Source organism: Phyllostomus discolor, chromosome 2, assembly GCF_004126475.2.
Source record: "Phyllostomus discolor isolate MPI-MPIP mPhyDis1 chromosome 2, mPhyDis1.pri.v3, whole genome shotgun sequence".
NCBI lineage: Eukaryota > Metazoa > Chordata > Mammalia > Chiroptera > Phyllostomidae > Phyllostomus > Phyllostomus discolor.
Window position 1 is genome coordinate 40,419,996 of NC_040904.2, and position 27,000 is coordinate 40,446,995.

At 36.8% G+C, this 27,000-nt stretch overlaps 2 protein-coding genes across 2 annotated transcripts in view; one reads left to right on the forward strand and one right to left on the reverse strand.

The window, feature by feature from the left end:
- Window positions 1–5,804, forward strand: part of MFN1 (mitofusin 1) — a 35,208-nt gene extending 29,404 nt beyond the window's left edge. The window contains exons 18-19 of the mRNA XM_028503151.2: window positions 668–802; window positions 3,635–5,804. Of these exons, the coding sequence (XP_028358952.1) occupies window positions 668–802; window positions 3,635–3,716 (217 nt within the window). The 3' untranslated portion in view covers window positions 3,717–5,804. The remainder of the gene's footprint in view (window positions 1–667; window positions 803–3,634) is intronic.
- Window positions 5,805–6,249: 445 nt separating this feature from the next.
- The window catches only part of GNB4 (G protein subunit beta 4), a 47,471-nt gene continuing 26,720 nt past the window's right edge, over window positions 6,250–27,000 (reverse strand). The window contains exons 3-10 of the mRNA XM_028504713.2: window positions 21,348–21,386; window positions 20,520–20,626; window positions 19,399–19,462; window positions 17,435–17,597; window positions 16,513–16,579; window positions 16,210–16,411; window positions 12,593–12,809; window positions 6,250–10,347 (exon numbers count right to left, since the gene is read on the reverse strand). Of these exons, the coding sequence (XP_028360514.1) occupies window positions 10,241–10,347; window positions 12,593–12,809; window positions 16,210–16,411; window positions 16,513–16,579; window positions 17,435–17,597; window positions 19,399–19,462; window positions 20,520–20,626; window positions 21,348–21,386 (966 nt within the window). The 3' untranslated portion in view covers window positions 6,250–10,240. The remainder of the gene's footprint in view (window positions 10,348–12,592; window positions 12,810–16,209; window positions 16,412–16,512; window positions 16,580–17,434; window positions 17,598–19,398; window positions 19,463–20,519; window positions 20,627–21,347; window positions 21,387–27,000) is intronic.

The window sequence follows — 27,000 nt, forward strand, 5'->3', positions numbered from 1 at the left end:
AAACATTAAAATAATGAAAGATGCTTCATTTGTTCAGTATTGGTAATTGTTGCAATGGGGAGAGAGTGGAAAGGAAAAAGACCATGGTGAAGATGCACAGGATATTAGTTGCAGAAAAAAACAAGTAAGACAGTTACTTGTATTCCAGAGATGTAAACTACGAGGCATGCTTCCAATTATAAAATACAAACATAATATTTGCCAAAGCTAACGTATGAACTAGCATACAAAATAAATTAATACAAATTAATACCCTTCAGTTCTAGAAATATGATTAAATGTTGGTATGATTTAAAGTAGTTTTGCCTCAGTCACAGGAGTTAATTAAATTTTCTTTCCTGTTCTCAGTAATTATTTTTATGGCAAGAGTAAGGCTTACTGTGCTTCTGAAGAAATGTAGCCATCTTTTACCTTTTTATAGCTTGTTCATATTCACAGCCGTATAGCAGAGGTGATGCTATCTGTTGAGCGTGGACTTGAGGCCAGATAAAATTATACCCACAGTCACATTAAGCCTACAGGTGCCGTACCTCCCTTATCCCATTCTTAGCATCTTGTTTTTTGATACCTACGTTCTTAAGTATACTTTAAATTTGTGACCTCCTTTTATATGATCTTTTAAAAAGCCCATGCATTTTAAAACATTTGTGTTGTTTTTTATTTTAAGGGAAATGGCGACCACTTTTGCTCGCCTGTGCCAACAAGTTGACCTTACACAAAGGCATCTGGAAGAAGAAATTGCTAGATTTTCCAAAGAGATAGAGCAGTTGGAGGAAATTCAAAACAATTCAAAGCTCTTAAGGTATTTGAACCATTTTTTTTCTCAGTAATATGAACATTTATTGGTCTCATAACCAGAATATAATTATGTAAACCACTAGTGAATTTGTATTAAAACTTTAGCTCTCTGTTGACTTTAATTATAATTTTCCATATTTAATTCTATAGTATTGCAATTTCAGTGAATGCTGATTTCAACAAGAAAAAACATCTGATGTAAACGGATGTTTTTAGATTTAAACTTAGAACTCTCTGTTAAGATATGTTAGTACCCCCGCCTTTTTTTAAATTGATTTTAGAGAGGAAGGTGGAGAGAGAGGGAAAGAAACACAGTCATTTGTTGTTCCACTTACTTATGCATTCATTGGTTCTTGTATGTGCCCTGGCCAGGGACCCACAACTTTAGCATAGCAGGACAACACTTAACTGAGCTCCCTGGCCAGGGCAATCTTAGTCCCCTTTGAGATCACAAGTTCTGTAATCATAAGTATCGATACTTTTAGCTCTGTATACCTAAGACCCATAACTACCATTTTCACTGAGGACTACTACATTTGAAGCTATAAAAGTAAAATATATCCTAGTATAATATGGAATTCTGGTTTAATGTGATGTATCACGGATTCTTTGGGGTCTAAATAAATTCTGAATTAGAGGACAAGACCAGCAGTTTTGCCACGTGGTCTATACTTCTTGGCAGTTTTTAACTTTCTACTTCATTACCCAATTACTGGCTCACCTATGAGTCTGAAGGAATCATTAAGCATCATTTAATCCCTGCTGCTGCCTACTAGGGTACATACTACATACAGTTGTCCATATAAGAGCAGTTTGCAATGTCTGCAATTGGAGAAGATGTCCTTGTGTCCCAAATTTTGGGACATGTACAAAGTCTGTCCAGAAGGTATCCAGCCATGTAATATGAAAAAGGAGAAATTTATTGAAGAAGATACAAGACACAAGAAATACTGTACATAAAGGGGGGAAAAAAAGAAACATTGTACATAGGACAGTGATGCTTCAGGCCCCAAAGTAGGCACCTTGGGACCTCACACAGTTCTCCCATTAGCCATCAGCTGCCCTGTCACATTTCTTGAATCTCATTGACAGTCTAAAATCTCTTTCCTTTCAAAGTAATTTTAGTTTTGGGAAAAGCCAGAAATGGCAGGGCACCAAATCTGGGCTGTATGGGGCTGAGTCACCTGGGTGATTTGATCTTTTCCCAAAAAAGACTCTGCACGAGATGTGATACATGAGTGGGTGTGTTGTCCATGATGAAGCTGCTAATCACCAGTGGCCCATAGCTGCGGCCTTCTGAATCATCCAAATAGTTTCCATGAGGGAATGTTCAAGCCTAACACAAAATTGGATGCAGATTTGTTTCTCAGTCATTTTGAATGCAATGGCCACACAGTCTACATGCCCACACAACAGTGTCCACCACCCACATTGACTAGTGCAGTGAAGTCATCATTATTCACACATGCACATTCCAGTCCACTCTGCTTGTTTGCCAGGTTACATTGATGTAACGCAAACCATTCTTGTTATATGGCTGGACTTTTTTTGGACAGACTTTGTGTTTAAAACACTTGGGGTTGTGTCTCTCCATGGTGTCTTGATCTGATCCACAGTCATGTTCTCATTGCACCTCAGTGTCAGAATCTCTGGAGAAGATGACTGCCTGTGCCTTAGATGCCAGCCTCCTTTCCCACACACAGACACACCCAAGTGTTTCATTGCTCCTGATAAGTTATAGCTTCCCAAATTGGTGAAACTATATCCAGGAGAAGTATTTTTGTTTTTTTAACCTAGGAAGGTTATTAAATAGTCTTTCATCTTGTTATGGCAAAACATAACATGATAAAAAAATTATTGACACTTAGGTACCTTTCTGATTTTGGCTGGACTGGAATAAGTATGAATATTTTTGATCTGCTAATTTATCCTTTTTCTAAGATAAATTTAAAAAAAACAGTACCATAATTGGAATCTCCATTGTTACTGGATTTTGCTCAGCCATTCAGATAAAATTTGATTGCCCTGGTACTTCAGAAAAGTTGTCCAGCCCTGGCTGGTGTAGCTCAGTGGATTGAGCTTGGGCTGGGAACCAAAGGGTTGCTGGTTTGATTCCCAGTCAGGGCACATGCCTGGGTTGTGGACCAAGTGCCCAGTAGGGGGCTTGCAAGAAGCAACCACACTTTGTTATTTCTCTCCCTCTTTCCTTCCCTTCTCTTCTAAGAAAAAAATACTAAATAAAAAATTTTTTTAAAAAGAGTTGTCCAAAGAAATTTGCAGTGGCATTCATATGTACATGTAACTTAGATGGCCTCAAGTATGTACTCATTCAAGTGTGTGTGTGTGCCCTGGCATAATATGAGAATGGGAGACATAAATCTGTATTTGTTGGTCAGTTTTAGTTCCTGTTTTCCTCTCTTTTTATGGACATTTGGCTGAATCAAGTATGATTCTAATCTTTTTTTTAAAAAATATTTTGTTACACTATGGTTCATATATAAAAGCACTTATTCTATACTTTATGCTTAACTTAAAAGAAAGTCAAGGACAATTGTGACGGTACATGACTTAGGCTCTATCTCCCATGTAAGGTGATAGGACTACTGTTTCCTGCACTTTTCATCCTTTGAAGTCCTGAACATTGGACTCTGTTTACCGCAAAGCTGCAGTAGCACGTATAGTACTCTAAAAAGGGTTTTCATAGTTTAGTCTGAGTTTAGCTAAATGTAGCAGCAGCAGCCTGGGGGCTTTATTATTTTTAACATGGGATGGGATGCATTTTTTTTCTTGTGGATCTTAATAATTATTTTGTTGTTTTGTTTACTTTTTAAAATAGAAATAAAGCTGTTCGACTTAAAAATGAGCTGGAGAATTTTACTAAGCAGTTTCTACATTCAAGCAATGAAGAAGCATCTTAACAATAGAGATTGCTTTGGTGATCATCATAAGAGAAAATGCAACTTGGATGATTTGGGACAGTTATTTTTATGAAATTATTTTAAATATGAATTGTACCCATTATACCTAAATAGCAAATTCTTGTGTAGATTCTGATAATGATCTATCTCAGGGTGTTTGCATTTCTGAAGAGTGTTATTATGTTTCTTTAGTTTCACTTTTAGGTAAGGAACAGGCTAAATTGTTTGATGTGTTAAAATGATGAATTAGTTAAAAGCAACAGAACCAATTATGTGACCCCTGAGGGGTGGGGCCTTCTCTTACTTAGGGCTCTCTTCGTTTTTGATTCTGAAAAACTCTGCTTCCTGGCATCCAGGAGTTAGAGAATGCTCCCTTCATCTTCTTTATCAAAACTAATTTTCAATGTCACTTTAATGGGAATAGTCACTTTTTTGTTTTATATCTCCATTGCTCCAACCACCAAAAAGGAGTGTAGGATGTTCTTGAGTGTATTATCTTGCAAGTTACAGTCATTTTTGCCATTCTGCCAGGTATGTAAAACACTAATAAATAACGCTCTTTTTTACTCCTTATATTCCCATTAAAACTGATGTAAAGCGTGTAAAGGTTTGTTGTTCTAAATAGTCTCTTCTAAAAGTTTCTGGGTCAAACATAGCTTGCTGATGTTTCTAAAGAATGTTTTCAGCTTCAGCTATGACAGCAGCAAGGAAAGGTTTCTATATCGCCTTTGAAGTTTGAAGTAATAAAATAGCCAGAAACGGAGGTCTGAATTTTGGGTGGTTAGAGTCATGTACGAACCGTTCTACAGAAGGTGTTTGCTGAGGGTACTGCTGGATTGTCCCCCAGGGTGGCTTCTATTTAATTGTATGAATTTGCCGGGGCATGGTTGAAAATTAGCACTGTATTTTTTAGCTTAATGAAGTATTTATGGATTCAAGTATTGTGCGTGTTTGTGTTAAAAACTTACTGAAACTGATATGGAAACATTTAAAAATGATATTCTAGGGCTTTGCTATGCAAAATGTAGCCTTGAGGACCACCAAATCAGCATCACCTGGACGCTTGTTAGAAATGCGCACTCACAGAGGACACAGTGCATTTGGCCAAATACATATATTCACGCTTTTCTGTGGGAGGGATATCTTTTCAGGCTGTTTTCTTCTTCTTTAAAGACTCACTACTTCCTTTTCTGTGCCTTTAAGGCTCCTGGATGCCATTCTGTCTTTTCACAGCAGGTGCAAAACTATTTTTCAGGGTATTTTAAGGAGAATATCATTTAGGCCGTAGAAGCCTTTAAAAAATATTTTTATGCCAATCAGATACTAGGATGAAGTGTCAAATCCAAATAAATATTAACTAACAGCTTTTGTTGTTGCTTTATAACCAAAAATTGGTACCTGCCACCAACATGTGTGAATCGGGTAACAATTGCAACATGAAACATTGATGTCTAAGACTGTGTACTGCTAATTTAGTTTACAAGTTCAAGTCCTTAACTTTATACATAGTACTTGAATTTCTGAAACAGCATAGTGGTTTGGTATCACCTCATTAGTGTACCACTGTGGTTCTCAAAGTTTGGTCCCTGGATCAACAGCATACTTGTCAACTTGTAAGAGATGCACATTCTTGGATCCTACCCCAGACATACTGAATCAAACTCTAACTTTGGGGACCAGTGATCTGCTGTTAACAAGCCCCCTGGTGATCCCGATGGCACACTAACATTTGGGAACTCCTGGATTTGTGGTTCTGGTATGTAAGCTTGTAGTAAGTTTTCCATCACCAGTTTGAATGCAGTTCCACCTGATCAAGTTTGAAAATGTGTTGGAAAAAGGAGTGTTGGAAATGGAACACTAAAATAATGAAACCCAACTTTTATGCCTAGAACTAAATGCACCTACAGCCAAGCCTGTGAATTCTACAGAAATCATGTAATTTACAGTTGATGTAGTTCAGAGTTACTGTTCACTGTGTGTGTTTGCAGGAATATTTATAAACTTTGTATAACCTCCAACTTTTTACAAAAGTACATTTTTTATAAGTATGCAAACTTCAAGGTAAAAATAAAACTTGTTTGTCTGATAGTTGATCAGTGTAGCATTTATATGGGCATTTAGTGAGCTTTACTCTTGATTTCTATGGTTTAGACTGGAAGCTGTCTTGGGTGGGCTGACTCATCTTTTGACTGGATTAGCTCTTTTAGCATGCCTGGCCATAAGCTGAAAGCTTCTTCATTCATCCTTCTCCAAGGTTGTGATGAAAGTAAAAACTTCTAATCAGTCCTATAAGCAATAGAATGGTTTATACCCTAAAGGAGCACCAGAGAAAGAATGACTTAATTCTGCTTTTTAGTGAAAATCTGTGGTCCTTTAGGGCTAAACTAACATAGTACAAAAGGATAGATCAGGAACACGCCAATCTCTTCCATGTTCTGTAGCCCATGGCAAATGTTTAGATAAAGGAATTAGGACTGAGCATGAAATACTGGGCTTGGAGTTTAGTTCTGGGACTTAAATATGCCACATGAAACCTGGTTAAAGCACTTTATTGATTACAATATCAATTCACAGCCAACATTATTTCACAGAGCTACTGTACAAATAAACGAATCAGTGTGCAAGGGAGATCCAAGAATACTGTTAAATCGTGGGACAAATCCATCTTATGTTTGGTTTAAAGTCTAGTACATTCACTTCTCCCATAATCGTACTACTGATGTTCCCAGTCAGTTGGCCACAAGTGGGTACGAACCATTGTAGGTGAAGAAAAACATTTTAACCAGCTTAAAAAACCCACTTAGTTGTGGATGCCTTTGGGTAAGAATATGCAAATACAGTATTTAGATGATGCTTTGTAAAGAAAACAATAGAATAGAGCACCATTGTGTAACAAAGAAAAGTCTTGAAATACCAAGTATGTCTGAAGTTCTATTAATTAAGAAATACATACTGTCTGATCTAAGGTTTTTTGGGGCATGTTGAACACCAGTTAAATCAACCAGGTTTTCCATAATGCTGCATTCTCATAACTTTTACAGGATCAGTAATTGGACTTAACAAAAAAAGGCTTAGGATATTTCATCAACATGCAAACATATTTGCTAAATACAAGGTGTACCATCAATCTGTGATTAATAAATTATTTTTTAAAACAATGCTAACTTAGACATTCAAATACAAACCATTTTCATGAGTACCTATGGTAACCAATGTTTTAAAACAGCACTCAATTTAGGGCAACTCAAAATGAACAAGAGAAAAACTAGTAAATAGAAAGTGTACTTTATATTCTATTTAAACTAATTTAAAATGTCAATTTTATTCATTGTGCTACCCTTCCTCACAAAAAAGATAGTGTAGCTTGTGGGTCTTTTAAAAATTTGAACAGGAGAAGAGAAAGTTTAAAATGTTGCTTTCCACAATGGCAGAAAAGGGAACTAGAAGCTGGAGATAACTAAATTTTTTTAAATGCTTTAATCCTTACTTACACCCTAAAGTTTCTAGAAGGAAAATGTTCATTATTAAAATAATGATTGGCTTTTTTGGGAGATTGTTCAGTCAGTTTCCATAAGTTCAAATACATCAACAAATAAGCCACAATTATTCAATTTTGTTAAACGGTTTTAAATGTGATACATTCACCAGTATTCAAAGTATAAACTTCCCTGAAGGTTTTCATTTTTAAAATGGACAATCTTAATTATTAAATCTAAGAACTCAAAAGGTCAGTTATATAATATTGCACAGTATTTTTTAACAGTAATAAACATTTTACCACCTGGAAAAGTGAAGATCTATTTCTCTTTTAATAGATTAAAATTGTCTACCCCATATTCCAGAAGCCCCTACATCCAACATGTCTAGGACACAAGCACTATTAATCGGTTCAGCTGAATCTAAATTAAAATAAGGAGAACTGCCAGCTAGTATCCCTTGTAGCTGAAGTATTAAGCCCAAATCTTTGCCTCTTTGCAGATGGAACTCATGGTGTGTGTACCCCGGAATCACAGGTGTTAAGGGCTAGGGAGGGACCTAGCTTATGGTAGCAAGAAGTGCTTTTTGAGCAGGTTTTTGGGATGATTTGGTTAACCACAGGGCATGTTACTATTAAGTTGTTTGAGAAAAGAATATATGCCTTTAAAATATTTTTGTCAGATCTTTAGAAAACAAAGTCCACAAGTAAAACCTGTTTCTTACAAGGTAAAAAGAGAATTGATAGGCCTCAGATAACTGCAATATTGTTGATAATACAAATTCCTTAAAACTACATTTGGCCATATTTTTTAAGTCTTCTAAAACCAAGATTCAAACTATACAGTTTCTATGTGTTATGTACTATTTTTTTTTAATTTCAGGAAGTCTAATGAACAACAATTAAATAGACAATCAGCTGAACTCAAACTGCAATTAAAAATATTTAGCAAGTGGAACTCATACTACTGGAAAGCAAAGGTTTAACTAGTAAGTTAATGTGGTAATGAGGTCACATTTGGTCATATATATAATTAACCACAATCTTGGGTAGGTTTCAGTTGCCTAATACATAGTTAATTACAGGAATTGCTTTTAAGCTATGCACAGAAACTAGTAACATTAAAATAAATTTTTATCAGCATATTTAAGATCATAGAATTGTAGTCTGGGTGCTTCTCTGACTAAAGGTTTTTGTTCCTAGAATAACTTTCAAAGTAGAGGGGATACTGTATTTTTCATGTGGCAGAAGTGCTTTCTTGATTAGGATTTAGGAATGAGTTGCTGAACTACATGGCAAACCCTCAGCCCCTTTTGGAAGTGAATACATTCCTTTAAAATATTTTTGCCTGATCTTAAAGAGCTGTTCTATACGAAGTAATATAAATAGTCCACAAACACTCATAGGATAACGTTCATAGAAATCTGTATAAATCCATTCGTGCCTGCCATCCACAAGTTATTTTGGCCCCATATCTTCATCCTCCTTTATTCATTTTACTCTCTTTTTAATAACAATGTTAAAACTGACTTCATTATAGTTGGTATACTTGTTAGCACATTCACAACGTAAAAAAGAAAACTGACACATAAAATTTGTAAGTATTCAGGATTATAGGTGACCCTATCTCAACAGTAACTGACAGAGTTTACTAACAAAACACAATGCACCATCAAGCAAGACTAACAATCTTCCATTGTCAATCATTTAGATTTATTTGTAAGAGAAAAATGGAAGGGGGAAAGTATCTGTTTAAATCCAGGAGGGCCCATTCTAGTAATAGACAACACATTATACCATTGACAAGCAGAGGAATGAACTGCTTAGTATTTTCCTCTGGCTCCTTTAAGAATTGCTCTTTGAATTTTTCTTTTGGCTGTAAAATGGAGTCACTTGGATCTAGGCATTTCTTGAAGCACAGTCGCACCACTAAGAAACCAGTTACTTTGTTTTCAGGGAAGAAAAGTCACAGAAGAGCAGAGCTGAAATGTTTCCTTCTTAAAACCTGAAGGCACAGTTTACATCAGGTCCGATTTTAGGTGAACGTAAATTCATAAAACCACCTTGTCACAACTATACACAGGTCTAGTGATTGGCTAGATTCTACACTTTGAAAAAAAGCATCCGTCACGCTTCCTTATCTCTAGACACATACCGATGGAGCACGTACCAGCACTGGGGAAGTGCTCCAGGTGCAAAGACGGTGCAGACGTTCGTCCCTGTTCTGGAGTAATGAGTAGGCTACAAACTCCATTCTTGAATATGAAATCAATAGTGAAGTCCAGTTGTTCGGAGGATTACTCAAAGTGTCACTTGATCATAACCTTTTTAAAATGCCAAGAACGATTTATAGGCGATTACTGCTGTCTGCCTATTCATAAAGTTTCTTAGTTATGTCTGAAGTTTCATAGGGAAATCTCTATTCCCTAGCCTTCAGGTTATCTTCCTCTCAGAGGGCTGAAAATGAGCACTTACTTAAACTGATAGGATGGCAAAAGATGCACCAGAAACTAAGGACATTGAAAAGGACTCCACTCCAGGTACCTACCCTGTTAGCAATTCTTAAACTTGAGGCAACCAGGAGGTCAGAATTCACGGAGACTTTCTTCAAATATAAGGACACGCACATAAGGGACTACTCTATTACTGTGCCTGGTTCCTCCATTAAAAAACAAAAATGTGACATTTCTGATGTATACAAAGTTAAAGATGCAGTTCTTAAAAAAGGCAAACACAAACATGATAGGTTGCTATAATGTATACATTTTGTTCTACACAAGGAAACAAACTGAGTAAAAGCAAAATTCATCAAAGTTAAACTAGCTCAACTCAATACACTGGTCCTTTTGATTCAGCAAGCACCTTTGCCTTGTTTTTTTAAAACACCATTTTTTTCTGTTTTGTATTTTACTGAAAGCTGCTCTTTGTATATAATCTCAATAGAAAAATCTTCAACTGCAAATATAAGGTAGAATTTTTTTTCACAGCTCTAGGCTGCAGCACTGATTTTTCCAGGTATCAACAGAGAACGGAAACATTGTATGCACTGTTAATTCCAGATTCTGAGAAAACTGTCCCAGGAGCCTGTTGCCACAGCCATGCCATCATCAGTCACGCCCAAACAGCTGACACGGTTGTCGTGCCCAGCAAGAACACCTGAAAACAAAGTTCAGTAAAACGTTAGCAACGGCAAGTTGTAGAATTAAACTTAGGTCTGCAGAGAAGATATGGGAGGTTACTACTTAGAAGCTAACAAGTTTCTCTGAGTCGGGAGACCGAGTGCAGGGGTAAGCTGGACACGTAAGTAAAATACAATTCTTTGTGCTACGTGAATTTTTGAGGTGTGTCAAGTCATGCTATTCTTTTTGAAGTTTTTTCATAGTTATGCTTTCTTATATCGAGGACAACAGTAAACATTATCACTTTACATAAGCTTATGCTACTCCAAATGTTGCCACTGAGCTATGCTATTTTCAAAACGAAATTTTCAGTGAAATAGACCCTTTTCCACAAGAACAACAAAACATAAGAATGAAGTTGCCTTATGTCACCACTTCCAGAAATACCAACATGATTTATTTACTTTATTCGGTTAACCACCAAACACTGGAATGTTTTGGTTATAGCTTTCTGAAGCCATCAAACTCATCTAGCTTTAGCTTCATTTGCTTTTTTTTTTAAAGCATATTTTATTGATATGCTACTACAGTTGTCCCAGTTTACACCTTTACCTCCCACCTCCCTCCACCTGGTACCCACCTCCCTTTCCTCCAGCAATCTTCCCCTCTTAGTTCCTATCATGCATGGGTCGGGCATGTAAGTTCTTTGGCTTCTCCATTTCCTACACTACTCTTAACCTCCCCCCGTCTATTCTGTACCTGCCATTTATGCTTCTTATTCCTTGTACCTTTCCCCCACTCTCCTCTTTCCCTTCCTCCTCCCTGTTGATATCCCACCAAAAGATCTCCGTATCTAGATTCTGTTCCTGTTCTGGTTGTTTGCTTAGCTTGCTTTTTAGATTCAGTTGTGAACTTATTGGCATTTTAATATTCATAGTTTTGTTAACAGAAAACTATGGTAATAAGGAGAAATGACAGCAATTAAATAACACCCCCAGCTTCCCTAGTACTACAGGGTACAAGTCACCAGATTGAAAGGCCCACTGAATACACAGTGAATGAAAATGGGTCCATTCTGAGACATATCAAAACTGGCAGAAAGGTTGAAGATCAACTAGTGAGAAGTACATCAAAACTAAGAATAAGCCAAAAAATTAATTTAACCCTAGAGAACATTAAAAAGATGCATAGCAAAAGAAGTCAGAGTATATAACTCATGGCTCAGCACTAAGTACTGTGTAAAAAAAGCCACAATTATGTAAACTCTGGTATCTAAACAAAATTCACAAAATGGGAAAAATTGGAAGACAGGAAGGATGTGGCTGGGCGGAATGTGATGGGAGGGGGAATGATAGAGCCAAACCCTCAACAGTTAATGCCTAAAAGTTAAGCTACTTTTGGAAGCAGAAAACATGGATTGCTGTCAGGACTACTGTGTTTTGGTAACATGCCATGTAGAACTTTTTGATTCCTTACGTTTAACTTTAACTCTAAAAAAAGTTAAATCACCCTACGTAATTTGTGACAGTCCCCAATGACTTGATGTGTGTACTAATACTTTGGAAGCTGCAGGACAGAAACTCAGAGTGTGGGGCTAAGGGGGACAACGGTTCTGTCCTGTCCCAGACAAGATCTGTTCCAGGAGGAAGATCGTCTACAGCACTTAGAATGTTTCCTGTCAAGGTTATAAGAAAACTAATTTTGAAAAGATCACACTGAATTATACTCAGTTCTTTTTTATATCAAAACTTATTAAACAAAAAAAATGCACATTTACTTGCATGCTCTCTCTGTCACATACATACCCTCCCCCCATGCCTTTCTCCAACCTCTTCTTTCTTCAGGGTGCGCTGGCTCTCGCGCGCTCTCTCTCTCTCTCTCTCTTTCACATATCTTTCTCCCTCTTCTTCCCTCAAGGTGTGCACCTTTGCTCTCTTTCTCCTAAGCTCCAAAGGCCTTTCTGTTGCCTCTGTAACTTATTTCCTGAGCCCACGTAGCCCAGCTGGCTCACTTTTTCTGCCTCTGACTTCCTGAATAAACTTTCACTTGTATTTGAAAAAAAAAAGAAGATATGACAGAACTAGATGTTAACTGTTCAGAAAACAGAAATGTAACTAGGGTGTATGAACTGTAACTGAACTCAAAGGGCAACAGTGACCGTGCCTAAGAACCACTGGGCTGCCATTCCCCACATCTGGGTGTCCAGGAGCCTCAAACAACAGATGGGAACCTCTTCATGTTCCCAGACAAAACCAACACATAATGTGGACTTAGGAACTAACCTGCACGATCTCCTTTTAGTGTGTCCCACACGTTACAATTAAAGTCATCATAGCCAGCTAGCAGGAGGCGCCCACTTTTTGAGAAGGCTACAGAGGTGATCCCACAGATGATGTTGTCATGAGAATACATTAACAACTCCTGGTCTGCACGTAGGTCGAAGAGACGGCAAGTGGCATCATCAGAGCCGGTGGCAAAGGCATATCCGCTTGGAAAAAACTAGAAAGGAAAGCAACAAGCATTTATTCCATAGACATGTACAGAAAATCATGTGAGACAGTGTAATAATACACCAGAGAAAACAGACTGAGATTCGAATTCCAGCTGGGCTTTTGACCCGGTGGCTGCTGTCGGGCTCTGAGGTCTCTCACACACTTTGGGCCTTACTTCCAGTTTTAGAGTGTTGGTTGGGGTTGAATGAAATAACTTATGCCAAGTACATAGCCTATTGGTTAGCACAGACCTAGTATTCAGTAAGTATTGGCTCTGGTCCTCCACGTGTCTTACTGAAATACTTAAATATAAATATTACTATTGATGGAATTCAAATTCCATAAACATGTGTATTCTTAAATGTTTCAAAATCCCATTATGAGAAATAAATAGGAAAGATTTTATGAAAAAGGACATGAATCATTCCAGCTAGGCTAGGTTATAATGTTAAGCTAGTAGTTAACAAAACTATGCATTATTAGTTTATGCATCCCTTTTCACAGATACTGGTGCCACTCAATGTTAACTCTTTTATAAAGAGGAGACAACTTTTTGTCATATATTTAATGGCTGTCTGCATTACTTTTGTGAAATAATTGTTCATATCCTTTGCTTAGTTTTTACTGTGTTGTTAGTACTTCATTTGTTGATTTCTTGGAGTGAAATAAAGAACAGAAATTTGCTTCAATTATTTTATAGTTTATCATTTGCCTTCTAATATTGTTTACTTTTTTAAAAACATAATTTTAAATTTTTATATAGTCAAATTTGGTTACCTTTCCCTCTGAGATTTAATTTTTTATAAACAAAGTCAGTCCTTCCCAGACTGTTATTTGATGTTCAATTACATTTTCTTCTAGTTCCCTCTTTAATAATTTCATTTTTCACATCTTAGTTTTTACCCATCTGGTATTTATTTGATATACAGCATTCAGTATGAGGATCTAATTTAATTTTCTTAATAGTTAATTGTCATAGCTGTGAAATAATTTTTCTACTCATTTTGTTGCCACATCTATAATTCTCTATACTCATATATTCAAAAATGTTAATTTTGAGTTTTCTCTCTGTCCCTTTTTTGATACCTGTATCACACTTAAAAAAATCATTGTAACTTGACAGTAAATTTTATTCTCTGGCATGGCAACACACTTTATTCTGCTTCAAATCAATCTGTCCTCTCCTTTTTTCCTGCTTGGATTTCAGATATTTGATGAAGAGGTCTCTTCTCTCCATATTTCTCAAACGCACCTCAAAAAAATTCACTTGGATCTTGATTAAAATTTGTATTAAACTCAAAAATTAGTTTGAGGGATAAATGATTTTTTTAAAATAGTCACTATTCCTATTCAGAAACATGAATTTTTAAAAAATGTTTACCATTAAAGTTTTATAATTGTCTTCATTTAGATTCTGCACAGTTCTTGCTAAATTTATTCTTTGTCTATTTTATAATTTTTATTGCTGTTCTCTATAGGATTTTCTTCCTTTTTTCTTCTACCTGGCTATTATCGGTGTAGCAAAGTTATTGATTTTATAATACTTTTTGTAATCCAAAAAATACACTGAACTCTTTATAGGGGTATCTAGATAGCTAAAAATATCACATGGAAATAATGTATTTTTTTTCTACTTTCTAAATGCAACTCTTATTAAGTCAGCTTTGGGCCTAAACTATAAAACACAGAAATCATCACACTATGAAAAAGCAAGACTACTCTGACTAGTGTGGCTCAGTTGGTTGAGCATCGTCCCACAAAGCAACGGGTCCCTGGTTCAATTCCCAGGCAGGGCACATGTCTGGGTATGGGTCAGGTCCCTGGTTGGGGGCATGCAAGAGGCAACCAATTGATGTTTCTCTCATACATCAATGTTTCTCTTCTTTTCCTTCTCCTTCTCTTCCCCTCTCTCTGAAAATAAATAATTTAAGAAGTAAAAGAAAGGAAAAAGATATGCCCAGGCTAACACTAATCAAAAGAAAACTGGGGTATTTGTATTAATATCAAACAAAGATTTCAGAGGAAATAACATTACCAGGGATAAGGAGGAATATTTCATTATGATAAAGGAACCAATTCATTAATAATAATTCTAAAGGTTTATAGATTGAAATACATGAAGCAAGAAACCAATAGATTGCAAGGAAAATGGACAAATGCACAACTGGAGATTTCAACACCCCCCTTTCAATAATGAATAGAAAAGACGGACAGTAATCAGTAAGGACAGAAGACTTGAATAACAATTTCAACCATCTTGGCCAAGTTGACGTCTAGGGGACTCTCCACCCAGTAACAGCGGAATTCGAATTTTTCCCAAGTGCACATAAACACAACACACAAAAATCTGTGGGGTGTAGCTAGTAGCAATGCTTAGAAATAAACCCATAACTTTTAAGTTCCAAAATTAGGGGAAACAAAGCTCCAAATCAATGGTGTCACTTTCTACCTTAAACTAGAAAAAGGGGTGGGGGAAGAAAATAGAAAAAGGAAAACAAATGAAACCCAAGGAAGCGGCAGAAAAGAAAAAATAAAGATTAGAGTGAAAATCAATGAAACAGAAGACAAAATAGAGAATATCGCTGAAAAAAAAAGATGGTTTTCTGAGAAGATAGATAAAACCGATAACCCTCTAGCCAAACGTGTTAGTCTGCTAGGGCTGCCGTAACCAAGAACCACAAATTCAGTGGCTTAAGCAGCAGATTTATTGTCATCTCACAGTTCTGGAGGCTGGAAGTCTGAGATCAAGGTGTCTGAGGGTGGTGAGGGAAGGATCTGTTCGGCCTCTCACCTCGCCTTGTAGATGTCTGTCTTCAACCTGCATCTCTTCACACGGTTTGCCCTCTCTGCCTGCTGTCTCTAAATGTCTCCTTTTTCCGAAGGACACTGGTCATATTGTATTAGGGCCCTAATCCAGTGCATCTCAACTAATCACATGGCACAACCCTATTTTCAAATAAGGTCACATTCTGAGGTACTGGAGGTTAGGACTTCAATCTAAAATTTTGGAGGCATACAATTCAACCCACAACACTGGGAAAAAACTAAGGCAAATTACCAATGTTATGAATAAGCTATCCTACAGATTCAACAGACATCGAATGGATAAAACGGGCATACTGTGAACAACCTGAACACACCTGTGGACAGCCACCTTGTTTGCTCAAGATGGTCTATCCCTCCACATCTGGAAATAGAGCTTATTGTTCATTTGCAAATAAAAACCTAAGTCTATGGAGAAAACTTTTCTGGGTTGTTTTTTGAATCAACTTTACTCTTTGGGAATTCAACATTATAAGAACATTATTTTTAAAAATCCTCGTAGGCAATTTGTTGTGAAGATCATGGTATAGGGTTCGGCACTGTAAATGCACAATAAATTTCCCTTAGAAATGCTACGCACTTACACTGACAGCATTAATATCTGACACATGTCCAGAGAAAGACTGTCTGCACATTCCATCTCGAATATCCCATAACTTGGAGGAGGCATCACAAGCACCAGAGACAAAAGTCCTCATGTCAGGACTCAGAGAGAGACTCATCACGTCTCCAGAATGGCCAGTGAACGTGGTGGTCTGCTGGGCAGTTTCGATGTCCCATAGAGCACTGTAATTAGAAATGAATAAAAATGACTCTCATATCTTCTTATATTAGTTCCTTCTACCATCTGCAACCCCAAAATCAGTGTTCTTCTGGAATAAACTTACCAATTTGTATCTCCTGAACTCGTAACAATTTGGCTGTCATCCAAGAAACGACAGCAGGACAAGTAGCCTACAGCAGAGAGTAACATTTTAGGTTATCATTGATTAAATAACTCAAAATAGTATATGAAATACTAATATTTATTCTTAAAAATACCAGGGCAACAGTGTTTGTTAGTACAATCTAGCATCCTACTTTCAATTCCTTCAACTCTATGCTGTCTGAAATGAAATTTTATTCACGAACTCTTTCTTAGGTATTTACTGTGACACTGACATCATGATAGCCCCTCTGAAAGTTACAGCTTGAGTAAAACACAGTCCCTCCTGCTTACAGGTTAGCTGAGGAGAGACATACTCCTCTCAATGTCTATAACCTCTGGCAGATGGGATGAAGTACCTTGCCGAGCGATTAGAAGTATTGTGAGAAACTAGAACAACCGCCCCAGTGGAGGCTTCATGAAAAAGGTGCCATTTGGATGCTCAGAACTGACCAGTATTTCAAAATACAGGAATGGTAGGAAAATGCCATTGTAGAGATTTTGTAAAAAGCATGGCCAAATAGTATTGCAAAGAATTCGGAGAGGCAAAATCCCAAGGACTGGCAAAAAATTCCCAGTTAACACTGCTAACCAAAATCTATACTGGTGAGTGATGTGTGGTGTGCACTCTGGCAGATAAAGCAACATGCTCTCCCAGTGAAAAATACTTCATAAGTGTTATCTTAACATACACTTTCAGTTACATACTTAAGTATGGATACCAAAATCCCATAATTGTTAAATGGTTGCAGAGAATACAAAAAATAATATTTGTTTTCTTTTTGTATTTTTCATTATTGTTTGAATTTTCACAATAAATTCATCATCTTTGTAGAACTAGTACTGTTTTTAGGAAAACTAGGACTACATTCAGTGGTGCTCACCTATGTGACCGGGTAGCTCTCGGCTCACTCTCACATTCCCCTCCCTGGTCTTTAAGTTATATATAGAGCAGATGTTGTCCAGTCCTCCACAGGCCACGAAATTGCCAGAGGGGGCATAAGCGCAGGTCATCACCCAGGAGGACCTCAAAGGAATAGCATGCATCTGCAGGACAAGCAGAACACACAAGCACTGTTACTAAGTACGACAGTCAGCTTCCTCACCTGTTTACAATGAAGCAAATATTACCAACAATTAAATGCATCTAAAAATTAAGGCAAAATAGAGAATGCAGTGAAGTCAGGAAGGAAACAATGAAAAACAAAATACTAATGCACACTGAAAGGCATATTATTTTTTCTCTATTATAAATAATTTAACTGCTCTTTTCAGAACTTATTCTTTTAAGAGAGGAAGCAAGAACAAGGATATTTCAAGCTATGTGACAATTGGAAATATTAAGTATAAAATGTTTAAGATAAAAAATGTAACAAAACTCTTTGTTTTTGCAGTAGGGTTCAAAGGAGGGATTTTCTCCAACATATTATTAAGTAATATAAGTATCAGAGTCAATTACAATGGTTCTTCTGTGAAGAGATGGTCCTTCTAATAACAGGGCACTTACTATGGGCTCAAATTTAAACAATGGATTATGCTAAGTGAAACAAGCCAGGCAGTGAAAGACAAATACCACATGATATCACCTTTAACAGGAATCTAAACAACAAAACAAAACAAAACAAAACAAAAAAACTAGCAAAATATAACCAAAGACACTGAAATAGGGGATAGCCTGACAGTGGCCAGAGGGGAGAGAAGAGGGAATTCCAGGGGGGAATGGGTAGGGATTACAGGAACAAATTTGGAGGACACATGGACAAAAACTAGGGGTGGGGGGTAATGGGGGGAAGGGGGGAGGGTTGGGTTGGTGGGCTGGAATGGGAGTAGCGGGGAGAAAACTGTACTTGAACAATGATTAAAATAAAAAAAAATTTAAACAATGGGAACAGTTTGCAATCTACTCATACCTGTGCCTGGTGCCTTCTTACCCAACACCAGTCATTTGCAAGTTAGGCAGCAAAACTTAATGTGTATGGGACTAGCAAGGCTAAATGGTCCATACAAAGAATCAACACATCATGTGATTACTACTGTGCTCTCACTTACCTCAAAATAATATTTTTAATACACAATTTGGTTGTTGTAGGAAAATACAATTGAAAGACACATGCTCAATGCCAATTAATATAGAAAAACTGTTAGAATGCAAATCTGTCTTGGCTACCTTTAAATTCTCTACCAGGCTGAAGATACTATTTACTTCACAAAATGATGCTCTTTAAACTTTAATGAAAAACAATGATATCAGTATACACAGAATCTCAAGGTATTTGACCTGTGAACATTTTCCTGAAGCTTTTCCACTACCACTCAGCACCTACATGCCAGGGATTCCTTCCAGGGGACAAACTAGGGTGACCCCACTGGCTTTTCCCAGCAAGAGATCTAAGCAAGTTGTGATCTGCCTCTGATTTACTGTCTCTTCTGAGCTGTCCAGAAACACAAATCAACGCCCAGAGTGGACGAAGAAAAGCTTCACACTAGCATCCTGGCTTACCCACAAATAGAATCAAAATCTCAGGGTCACTGTCACCTTGGGAAATGGGAATTTGTTTAAAAAATCATTTGTATGTAAAACTGATACACTCTTTTCTAATATTCAAATATAAAATATGAGAGTCTAGTAAAACATATTGAACAATATTTCTGCAGTTGTTCTTGGTAATTAAAAAAAGTGGCTAAGTATTAAAACCAACACTAAGCCTCATTTTAATCTAGATTAAAATGAATGGAATATATTTATCTTAGAAGGAAATTACTATTGGAAGTAATAGAACAAAGGAAAGAACTGATGAACACCTTTGCAAATAATACATTACTTCAGAGAATGATTAAGAAATTCTACCTTATTTGTTGTATAGCTATCCCAAATAATTAATTTTCCATCTTGAGAAGCACTGACTAGTAGCCTAGAGGAACAAACAAAAATAATTCAACACTTAGAGGGAAAAAGTAGTTTAAATTAGTTATACATCGTGTTAATGTAGAACAGTTCCAAAATATATATACAATTTTTCAAATAAAAACTTGATACCAGAAAATAATCTTTCCAACTTTAAAAGAAATTTATTCTGCATGCCAAAATTTTCAACATAACATAAAATTTAGCAAAATTTAGACACTGTGCTAAAAATGTCTGCGTTATGATTCACCAATGTTATGGTGACAGCAGTCTAGGTTCTTATTCAAGATCCTGGTGGGCACTGGCTGACTGGTGCATATTTACTGATTTAAATTTATTGACATCAAGAGTACATGGAAGCTGAACAACCGTATTTCATTCAACTGAACATGTCCATCGAAAGCCTGTGAATGTAGTGTTATGGGTACAACACAGAAAATACCGCCTACCTTTGAGGCTCCACCATCTATCTGGTAGATAAGATATTTACACATATTTATAAGAAATTGAGTAAATCAGAGGAGTGGCATGAAATTAATGCCAAAAGAAAGTGCAAGGGGAAAATATAACTGCTATTTGAATTAATCAAGTAATTTCTCAAAAGAGACTACCATCTTGAAAATGCAATCTGGAGAGCTAATGATAGATATGTACTCTGATCCTTTGTGAATTTCAGTAGTAATTATAGTAATACTCAGTAACTTGGAAATAGCAATATTCAATAATACATGCTTATTTGCTGAAATTTCAATAGAACTGCTTTTGGCATAGTAAAAAGCAAAGTATAATACCCAACTGCAAAGAAAAGAAATCTCAAACAATTAACCTGGATAATTTGATAATGGATATTTTTAAGAGATGTATTTATTTTCCATAGTAAATATTTCTAAACTTTTAAAGTGTCACTGAATATTTTTACTGAAAGCAGTTTCATATTAGATGCATTTTCTGCAAACACTTCATAAATGCAGTTTTAACTAGAAATTATTTGTTCTTAAGGACATGCAAATGATGATTCTTAATGACTATAATTTTGCGGACAGTTTGAAAATGGTGGCACAAACCTTGAGTCATATCCCCAATGCATAGCGTAGATCTTAGCAAGGTGCCCCCGCAGTGTGCGTCTGGTTCGCATCTGTATCCGGCCCACCGAGTCCATGTTCGATGTGATCTTTAGAATGAGATATGAATGATGTTATTCTTTTCTTTAGTTATGGCTCAGGAAATGAAGTAGAAACTACTAATAGGCAAGAAATCTTGATACAAAACAACCTTAGAGCAACTGAAGGCAATCTAATATAAATATTGCCACAGGGTGATTATAGGATCAATATGTGGTTCAAGAGAAAGGTATGACTGACTTAAAGTGGTGCCACTTGCACACCTTCCAGTAGGAATAGCTTCTGTAGACTATTAACTAAACCGAACAGACATATCTCCCAACTTCAGTAAAAAAAGCCCAAGTAAAACCTAACGGTAGATGATCCAGGAGTAAAACATTTATAATTTTAGCTGTTTATAAGAAAGCCAGTTTTATATTTGTCAAGCATATGAAATATTTCCTTAATGAAAATTATTAATGTTAATTAATGAAAACTTCCTAAGAGTTTATACAATTAAAAAAGCTCAGAGTATATCATAAAGAATCAAAAAGCTACCTTCAAAGAAACACATAAGAACCTACATATTTTCATAGTATTTATTTTCCATAGACTTCTTTTATAACAAGTATGCTTTTAAAGCACTTTTACAGCATTTGACAAGTTACAGCATTTTTAAAGATCTCACTTATTCAATGAGACACTAATGAAAAACTCTGAATGTCATTTGCATCAGTGTGCGGCTGTATCATAAGAATTAGTAAAGTAAATTGAGGGAGAAAAAAACTTTACCTGAACAAGCATTGCATCATTACAAGCTTTCCTAGCATCCTGAAATAAAGAAAGAAGATTATAATGCATTTACACATGGAAGTCACTAAATATAATTTAAAATAGTATTTTCATTGTAAATATAGGTATGCAAACATATTTTACTGAGATAAAGTTCACATAGCACAAAATTAACCATTTTAGTCCTCTTTTTAAAAAATACATATTTTATTGATTATGTTATTAGAGTTGTCCCATTTTCCCCTTTTTATTCACCTACAACCCCTCCCACCCACATTCTCCCCTTTAGTTCATGTCCCTGGGTTGTACTTATAAGTTCTTTGGCTTCTACATTTCCTACACTATTCTTACCCTCCCCCTGTTTACTTTCTACCTGCCATTTATGCTACTTATTTTCTGTACCTTTTCCTCCTCTCTCCCCCTCCCGCTCCCCCACTGATAAACCTCCATATGATCTCCATTTCTCTGATTCTGTTCCTATGCTAGTTGTTTGCTTAGTTTTTGTTTTTATTTTAGGTGTGGTTATTAATAACTGTGAGTTTGTTGTCATTTTACTGTTCATATTTTTTATCTTCTTTTTCTTAGATAAGTCCCTTTAACATTTCATACAATAAGGGCTTGGTGATGACAAACTCCTTTAACTTGACCTTATCTGAGAAGCACTTTATCTGCCCTTCCATTCTAAATGAGAGCTTTGCTGGATAGAGCAATCTTGGATGTAGGTCCTTGCCTTTCATGACTTGGAATACTTCTTTCTAGCCCCTTCTTACCTGCAAGATTTCTTTTGAGAAATCAGCTGATAGTTTTATGAGTACTCCTTTGTAGGTAACTCTCTGCTTTTTCTTGTTGCTTTTAAGATTCTCTCCTTATCTTTAATCTTAGCTAATGTAATTATGATGTGCCTTGGGGTGTTCCTCCTTGGGTCTGACTTCTTTGGGACTCTCTGAGCTTCCTGGACTTCCTGGAAGTCTATTTCCTTTGCCAGATTGGGGAAGTTCTCCTTCATTATTTGTTCAAAGAAGTTTTCGATTTCTTGGTTTTCCTCTTCTCTTTCTGGCACCCCTGTGATTCAGATGATGGAATGTTTAAAATTGTCCTAGAGTTTCCTAAGCCCCTCCTCATTTTTTAAAATTCTTGTTTCTTCATTCTGTTCTGGTTGAATGTTTCTTTTTTCCTTCTGGTCCACACCATAGATTTGAGACCTGATTTCCTTCCTTTCACTGTTGGTTCCCTGTACATTTTCCTTTATTTTACCTAGGATAGCCTTCATTTTTTTCCTCTAATTTGTGACCATATTCAACCAATTCTGTGAGCATCCTGATTACCAGTGTTTTGAACTGCATCTAATAGGTTGGCTATCTCTTCATTGCTTAGTTGTATTTTTTCTGGAGCTTTAACCCGTTTTTCCCTTTGGGCCTTTTTAAATTATTTATTTATTTATTTATTTATTTATTTTTGTCTTGATGTGTCTATTTTGTAGTAAGGGGTGGAGCCTTAGGTGTTCACCAGGGCGGGGCAATCCACGTTGCTGTGTTGTGACACTATTTGTGGGGGAGGGATCCGAGAGAGAACAATGGTGCTTGCTGAGCTCTCAGCTGGATTTCAGTCACTTTCCCTGCTTCACACAAGCAAATTGGGCCCTTCTGGTGCTGATTCCCGCGTGGGTAGGTTTGCGTACATTCTAGGACCTTGTGGGTCTCTCCAACAAACTCTCCTATGAGGCTGGGAGTTCCTCCCGCTGCCGCCTCAACCCCCACAGGTGTTTTCAGTCAGAGGTTTGAGGTTTTATTTCCCCGCAATGGGGTCCTGGGTCGTATGGTCTGTCTCGCTCCCCAGTTGTTCCTTCCAATTTATCTGCTGGTGAATGTGGGACTGCTCGCTCCAACAGCTGCCGCCTTGCCCACCAGGCACAGCCTTGCCTCAAGTCCTCTCCACTCGGCTGCCCGACTCCACCCCTCCTACCGGTCTGGATGAATGTTTCTTCTTTGACTCCTTGGTTGTTGGGCTTCCATACAGTTCACTTTTCTGTCAGTTCTGGTGGTTTTTTGTGTTTAAATTTGTTGTTGTCCTTCTTTTGGTTGTGTGAGGAGGCACAGTGTGTCCACTTACACCTCCATCCTGGCTAGAAGTCCTTAAATTCTTTATGATAACAGAAATTTTACTTTGAATCAAGTTTATAACCCATCTGTATCAGTGTACCCACTGGTGTTGTTGTGAGAGGCTGCGTCTGGCTTCTGTGAATTTTTTTTAAGACTCTTTCAATGCATTTGCCCATTTCATGATGGGTGGTATACAAGCACCAAAAATGGCATGACCATGTGCCCCATCCTTCCTATTGACCCAATCTGGTTCCAAGCGACTTTTTACACCCTGGATAAAAAAAGTCCTCAAAAGGAAACATTTTGCTGATGTGGAAGAGGTGAAATAAAAAATGGCAGAAGAACTAAAAGGCATCAAAACAGAGGAGTTCAGAAACTGTTTTGAGCAGTGGAAAAAACATCTCAATAGGTGTATTGCATCAAATGGTGAGTACCTTGAAGTTGACTGAAGTTTAAACATGTAAAAATAAATATACAATTTTTTATAGATAAGTTGTTTTTTGGGTCCCCCTCATATATCACATTTGTTTATCCATTGATTGACTGATGGACATTTAAGTTGTTTCCACTTTTTGGTTTTTGTGAATAATAATGTTTCAAACATTCACATACAATTTTTTGTGTGTACTTAGGTTTTAAATTCTCTAGGGTATATACCTAGAAGTAGAATTGATGGTTGACATGGTGATTCTTTGTTTAACTTAGAAACTGACAAATTTTTGTTCCTAATGGTGACACAGTTTTATATTCCCAACAGGAATGTACAAGGGTTTGAATTTCCCCACATGCTCACCAACACTGTTGCTGTCTTCTTGTTTGAGTTAGTATTAGTACAGCCATCTTAGTGGAGGTGAAGTTGTATCTAGTGGTTTTAATTTACATTTCACCAATGATTAGTGAGACTGAGCATCTTTTCATGTGGAGTATCTTTACTTGTGCTTATGAGCCATTTGTATATCTTCTTTGGGGAAATGTTTATTTAAGTTCATTGCTTATGTTTTTTTAAATCCTCACCCGAGAATATTTTTTATTATTAATTTTAGAGAGAAGGAAGGTAAGTGGGGGGAGGAGAGAAAAACATCAATGTGAGAGAGAGACATAGGTCAGTTGCTTCTCATATGCACCTCAACTACGGATCAAATCTGCAACCTTTCGGTGCACAGGACAATGCTCCACCCCACTACGCCTCCCAGCCAGGGCTCCTTTGCTCATATTTCAGTAGGGTTACTTGTTTACAGCTGAGTTGTAGGAGTTCTAGCATTCGGAATACTAGACCCTTATCAGATGTATGATCTACAAATCTTTTCTCCCATTCTATAGGCTCTCTTTTCATCTTGATAGTGTCCTCTGACACACAAGTTTTTAATTTATCTATTTCTTTTTGTTGCCTGTGCTTTTAGTGTCATATTAAACCATTACCTCATCCAAGGTCATAAAGATGAACAACTGTGTTTACTTGTAACAATTTTACCCTGTTAGCCATTATATTTGGGCACCACTCTGAGTTAGTGTTGATGCGTAGTGTGTTGAAGGAGCCCAGGTTCACTCTGCTGTCTGTGGGTGCCCTGTCGTCCCAGCACCACTTCATGGAAAGGTTATTCTTTCCCTATCTAAGGGTCTTGTTACCCTTGTTCGAAAACCATGTCTGTGGCTAATTGAGTTTTAATGGACTCTCAACTGTATTTCATTGTGCAAATATATATTGGGTTATAATTAAAAGATTCTTAAATTGTATCCCCTGATTAAAAACAAAGTTGATTTACAGGCTGCGAACCAAAGTGTCGCAGGTTTGCTTCCCAGTCAGGGTACATGCCTGGGTTGCAGGCCAAGGCCCCCAGCAACCGCACATTGATGTTTCTCTCTCTCTCTCTTTCTCCCTCCCTTCCCTCTAAAAAATAAAATAAAATAAAATCTTAAAAAAAAAAACAAAGTTGATTTAATAAGGCCACAGGATTTTCAGTTACATTTGTTACTAAGCTTCAGCAAAAAGCAAGAGTTCTGAGTTCCCTTCTGTTCCTTCTGGCATCTAGAAGTTGAGGTGATAGAAAAAATATTGATAGTGTGCCCAGATCACTTTAGAAATATTTTTAAAAATACATAACACTCCTATGAAAATGCTTTCCAAGTACACTGGATACAGATGCTATTAGAAATAAAATATTTTAGATCCAATATGAGAAAAAGACATGACATCTCAGGAAAAACAATTTTTATATAAATAGATAGTTTATAATAAGTCACATCTATATTTCCATATTAATAGCATTAATTAATAACATATAAACTGGTGTTTATGACTAAACATTATAGGGTAGGCTTTCAGACACCTTAAATTTTTACACAAACTGAAGGGAATTATCACAAAGGAAGATAATGAAACAGAAATCAATATAAAAAAATAAGAAAAGGCAGGAAAAGAACATATATAATAAGTAACAAAATGTTTTCAACCAAGTTTATTAGTTAATAATAAATTTAGAGGATCTGTATACGTGGGAAAATCAGACATGCCATTAATTCCTCCTTCTAGACTTGAAACAATATTTTCCCCCAAAGGTTAGGGAAGTATCCTCTTTAACTTTGTTTTCTCCCACTGTGCTCAGCATGTTCCCATGCACAGACGGTGCACACAGTATCTGTTAAGTAACTGTCCCAGACGGACACCGTGTTCCAGTCGGTCCAGGGAAAAACACCTGCCTCCACTTGCAGCAAACCCTAGATGGCATGCACAGTCTGTCTGGCTGCCCTTTCAACCTATTTATAAACACTTAGAATAGTTCTATGTCAGGGTGTTAAAAGTAGTTACACAAACATACGGTTTGATTCTCTCATTCTTAGTCAAATTGTGGGTTGAGAAACCTCATTTGGCAAGGAATGACTTAGCCCACTTTCCTACAATGAAAAGAATTTCCAGAAATGACAGCGATGACCTGAGCTGTGTTCCAAAAGTGGTGGACTTGAAGACTAAATTCTAAAAAAAAAAAAGGTTCCCTAATTTTAAGCTTTATGAAATGAACTATATTATTTAGGTCATCTTCGTAATTCAGTCATTCAGTTAAAAAATGTGTCAAACACAGTGCGTCAGGTACTGTTCCAGGGACCGTGGATGCAGCAGTGGGCAAACCTCAAACCCTGCCTCTCATAGCTCATGCTGATAATACGACAGCCCTGACTGGTGTGGCTCAGCTTGTGATACTTCAATTTTTTTATGCAATTGTTAATGGGATTGTTTTCTTAATTTCTCTTTTTGATAGTTCTTTATTAGGATATAAGTACACAACAGATTTCTGTATGTGGATTTCTCTATTCTGCAACTTTACTGAATTCATTTATTCTAGCAGTTTTTTGGGGTGAAGGGCTTACAGGAACAACTATAAAGGACACATGGACAATAACAAGGGGGGTGGAAACGGGAAGGAGGTGAGGAAGGCTGGCATGGTGGGGAGGGGTTGGGGGGAAAGGCAGAAAACTGTACTTGAACAACAATAAAAATCAAAAATATTTTTTAAAAAGTGAAATATGTAGGAATAAATTTAACCAAGGAGATGAAAGAA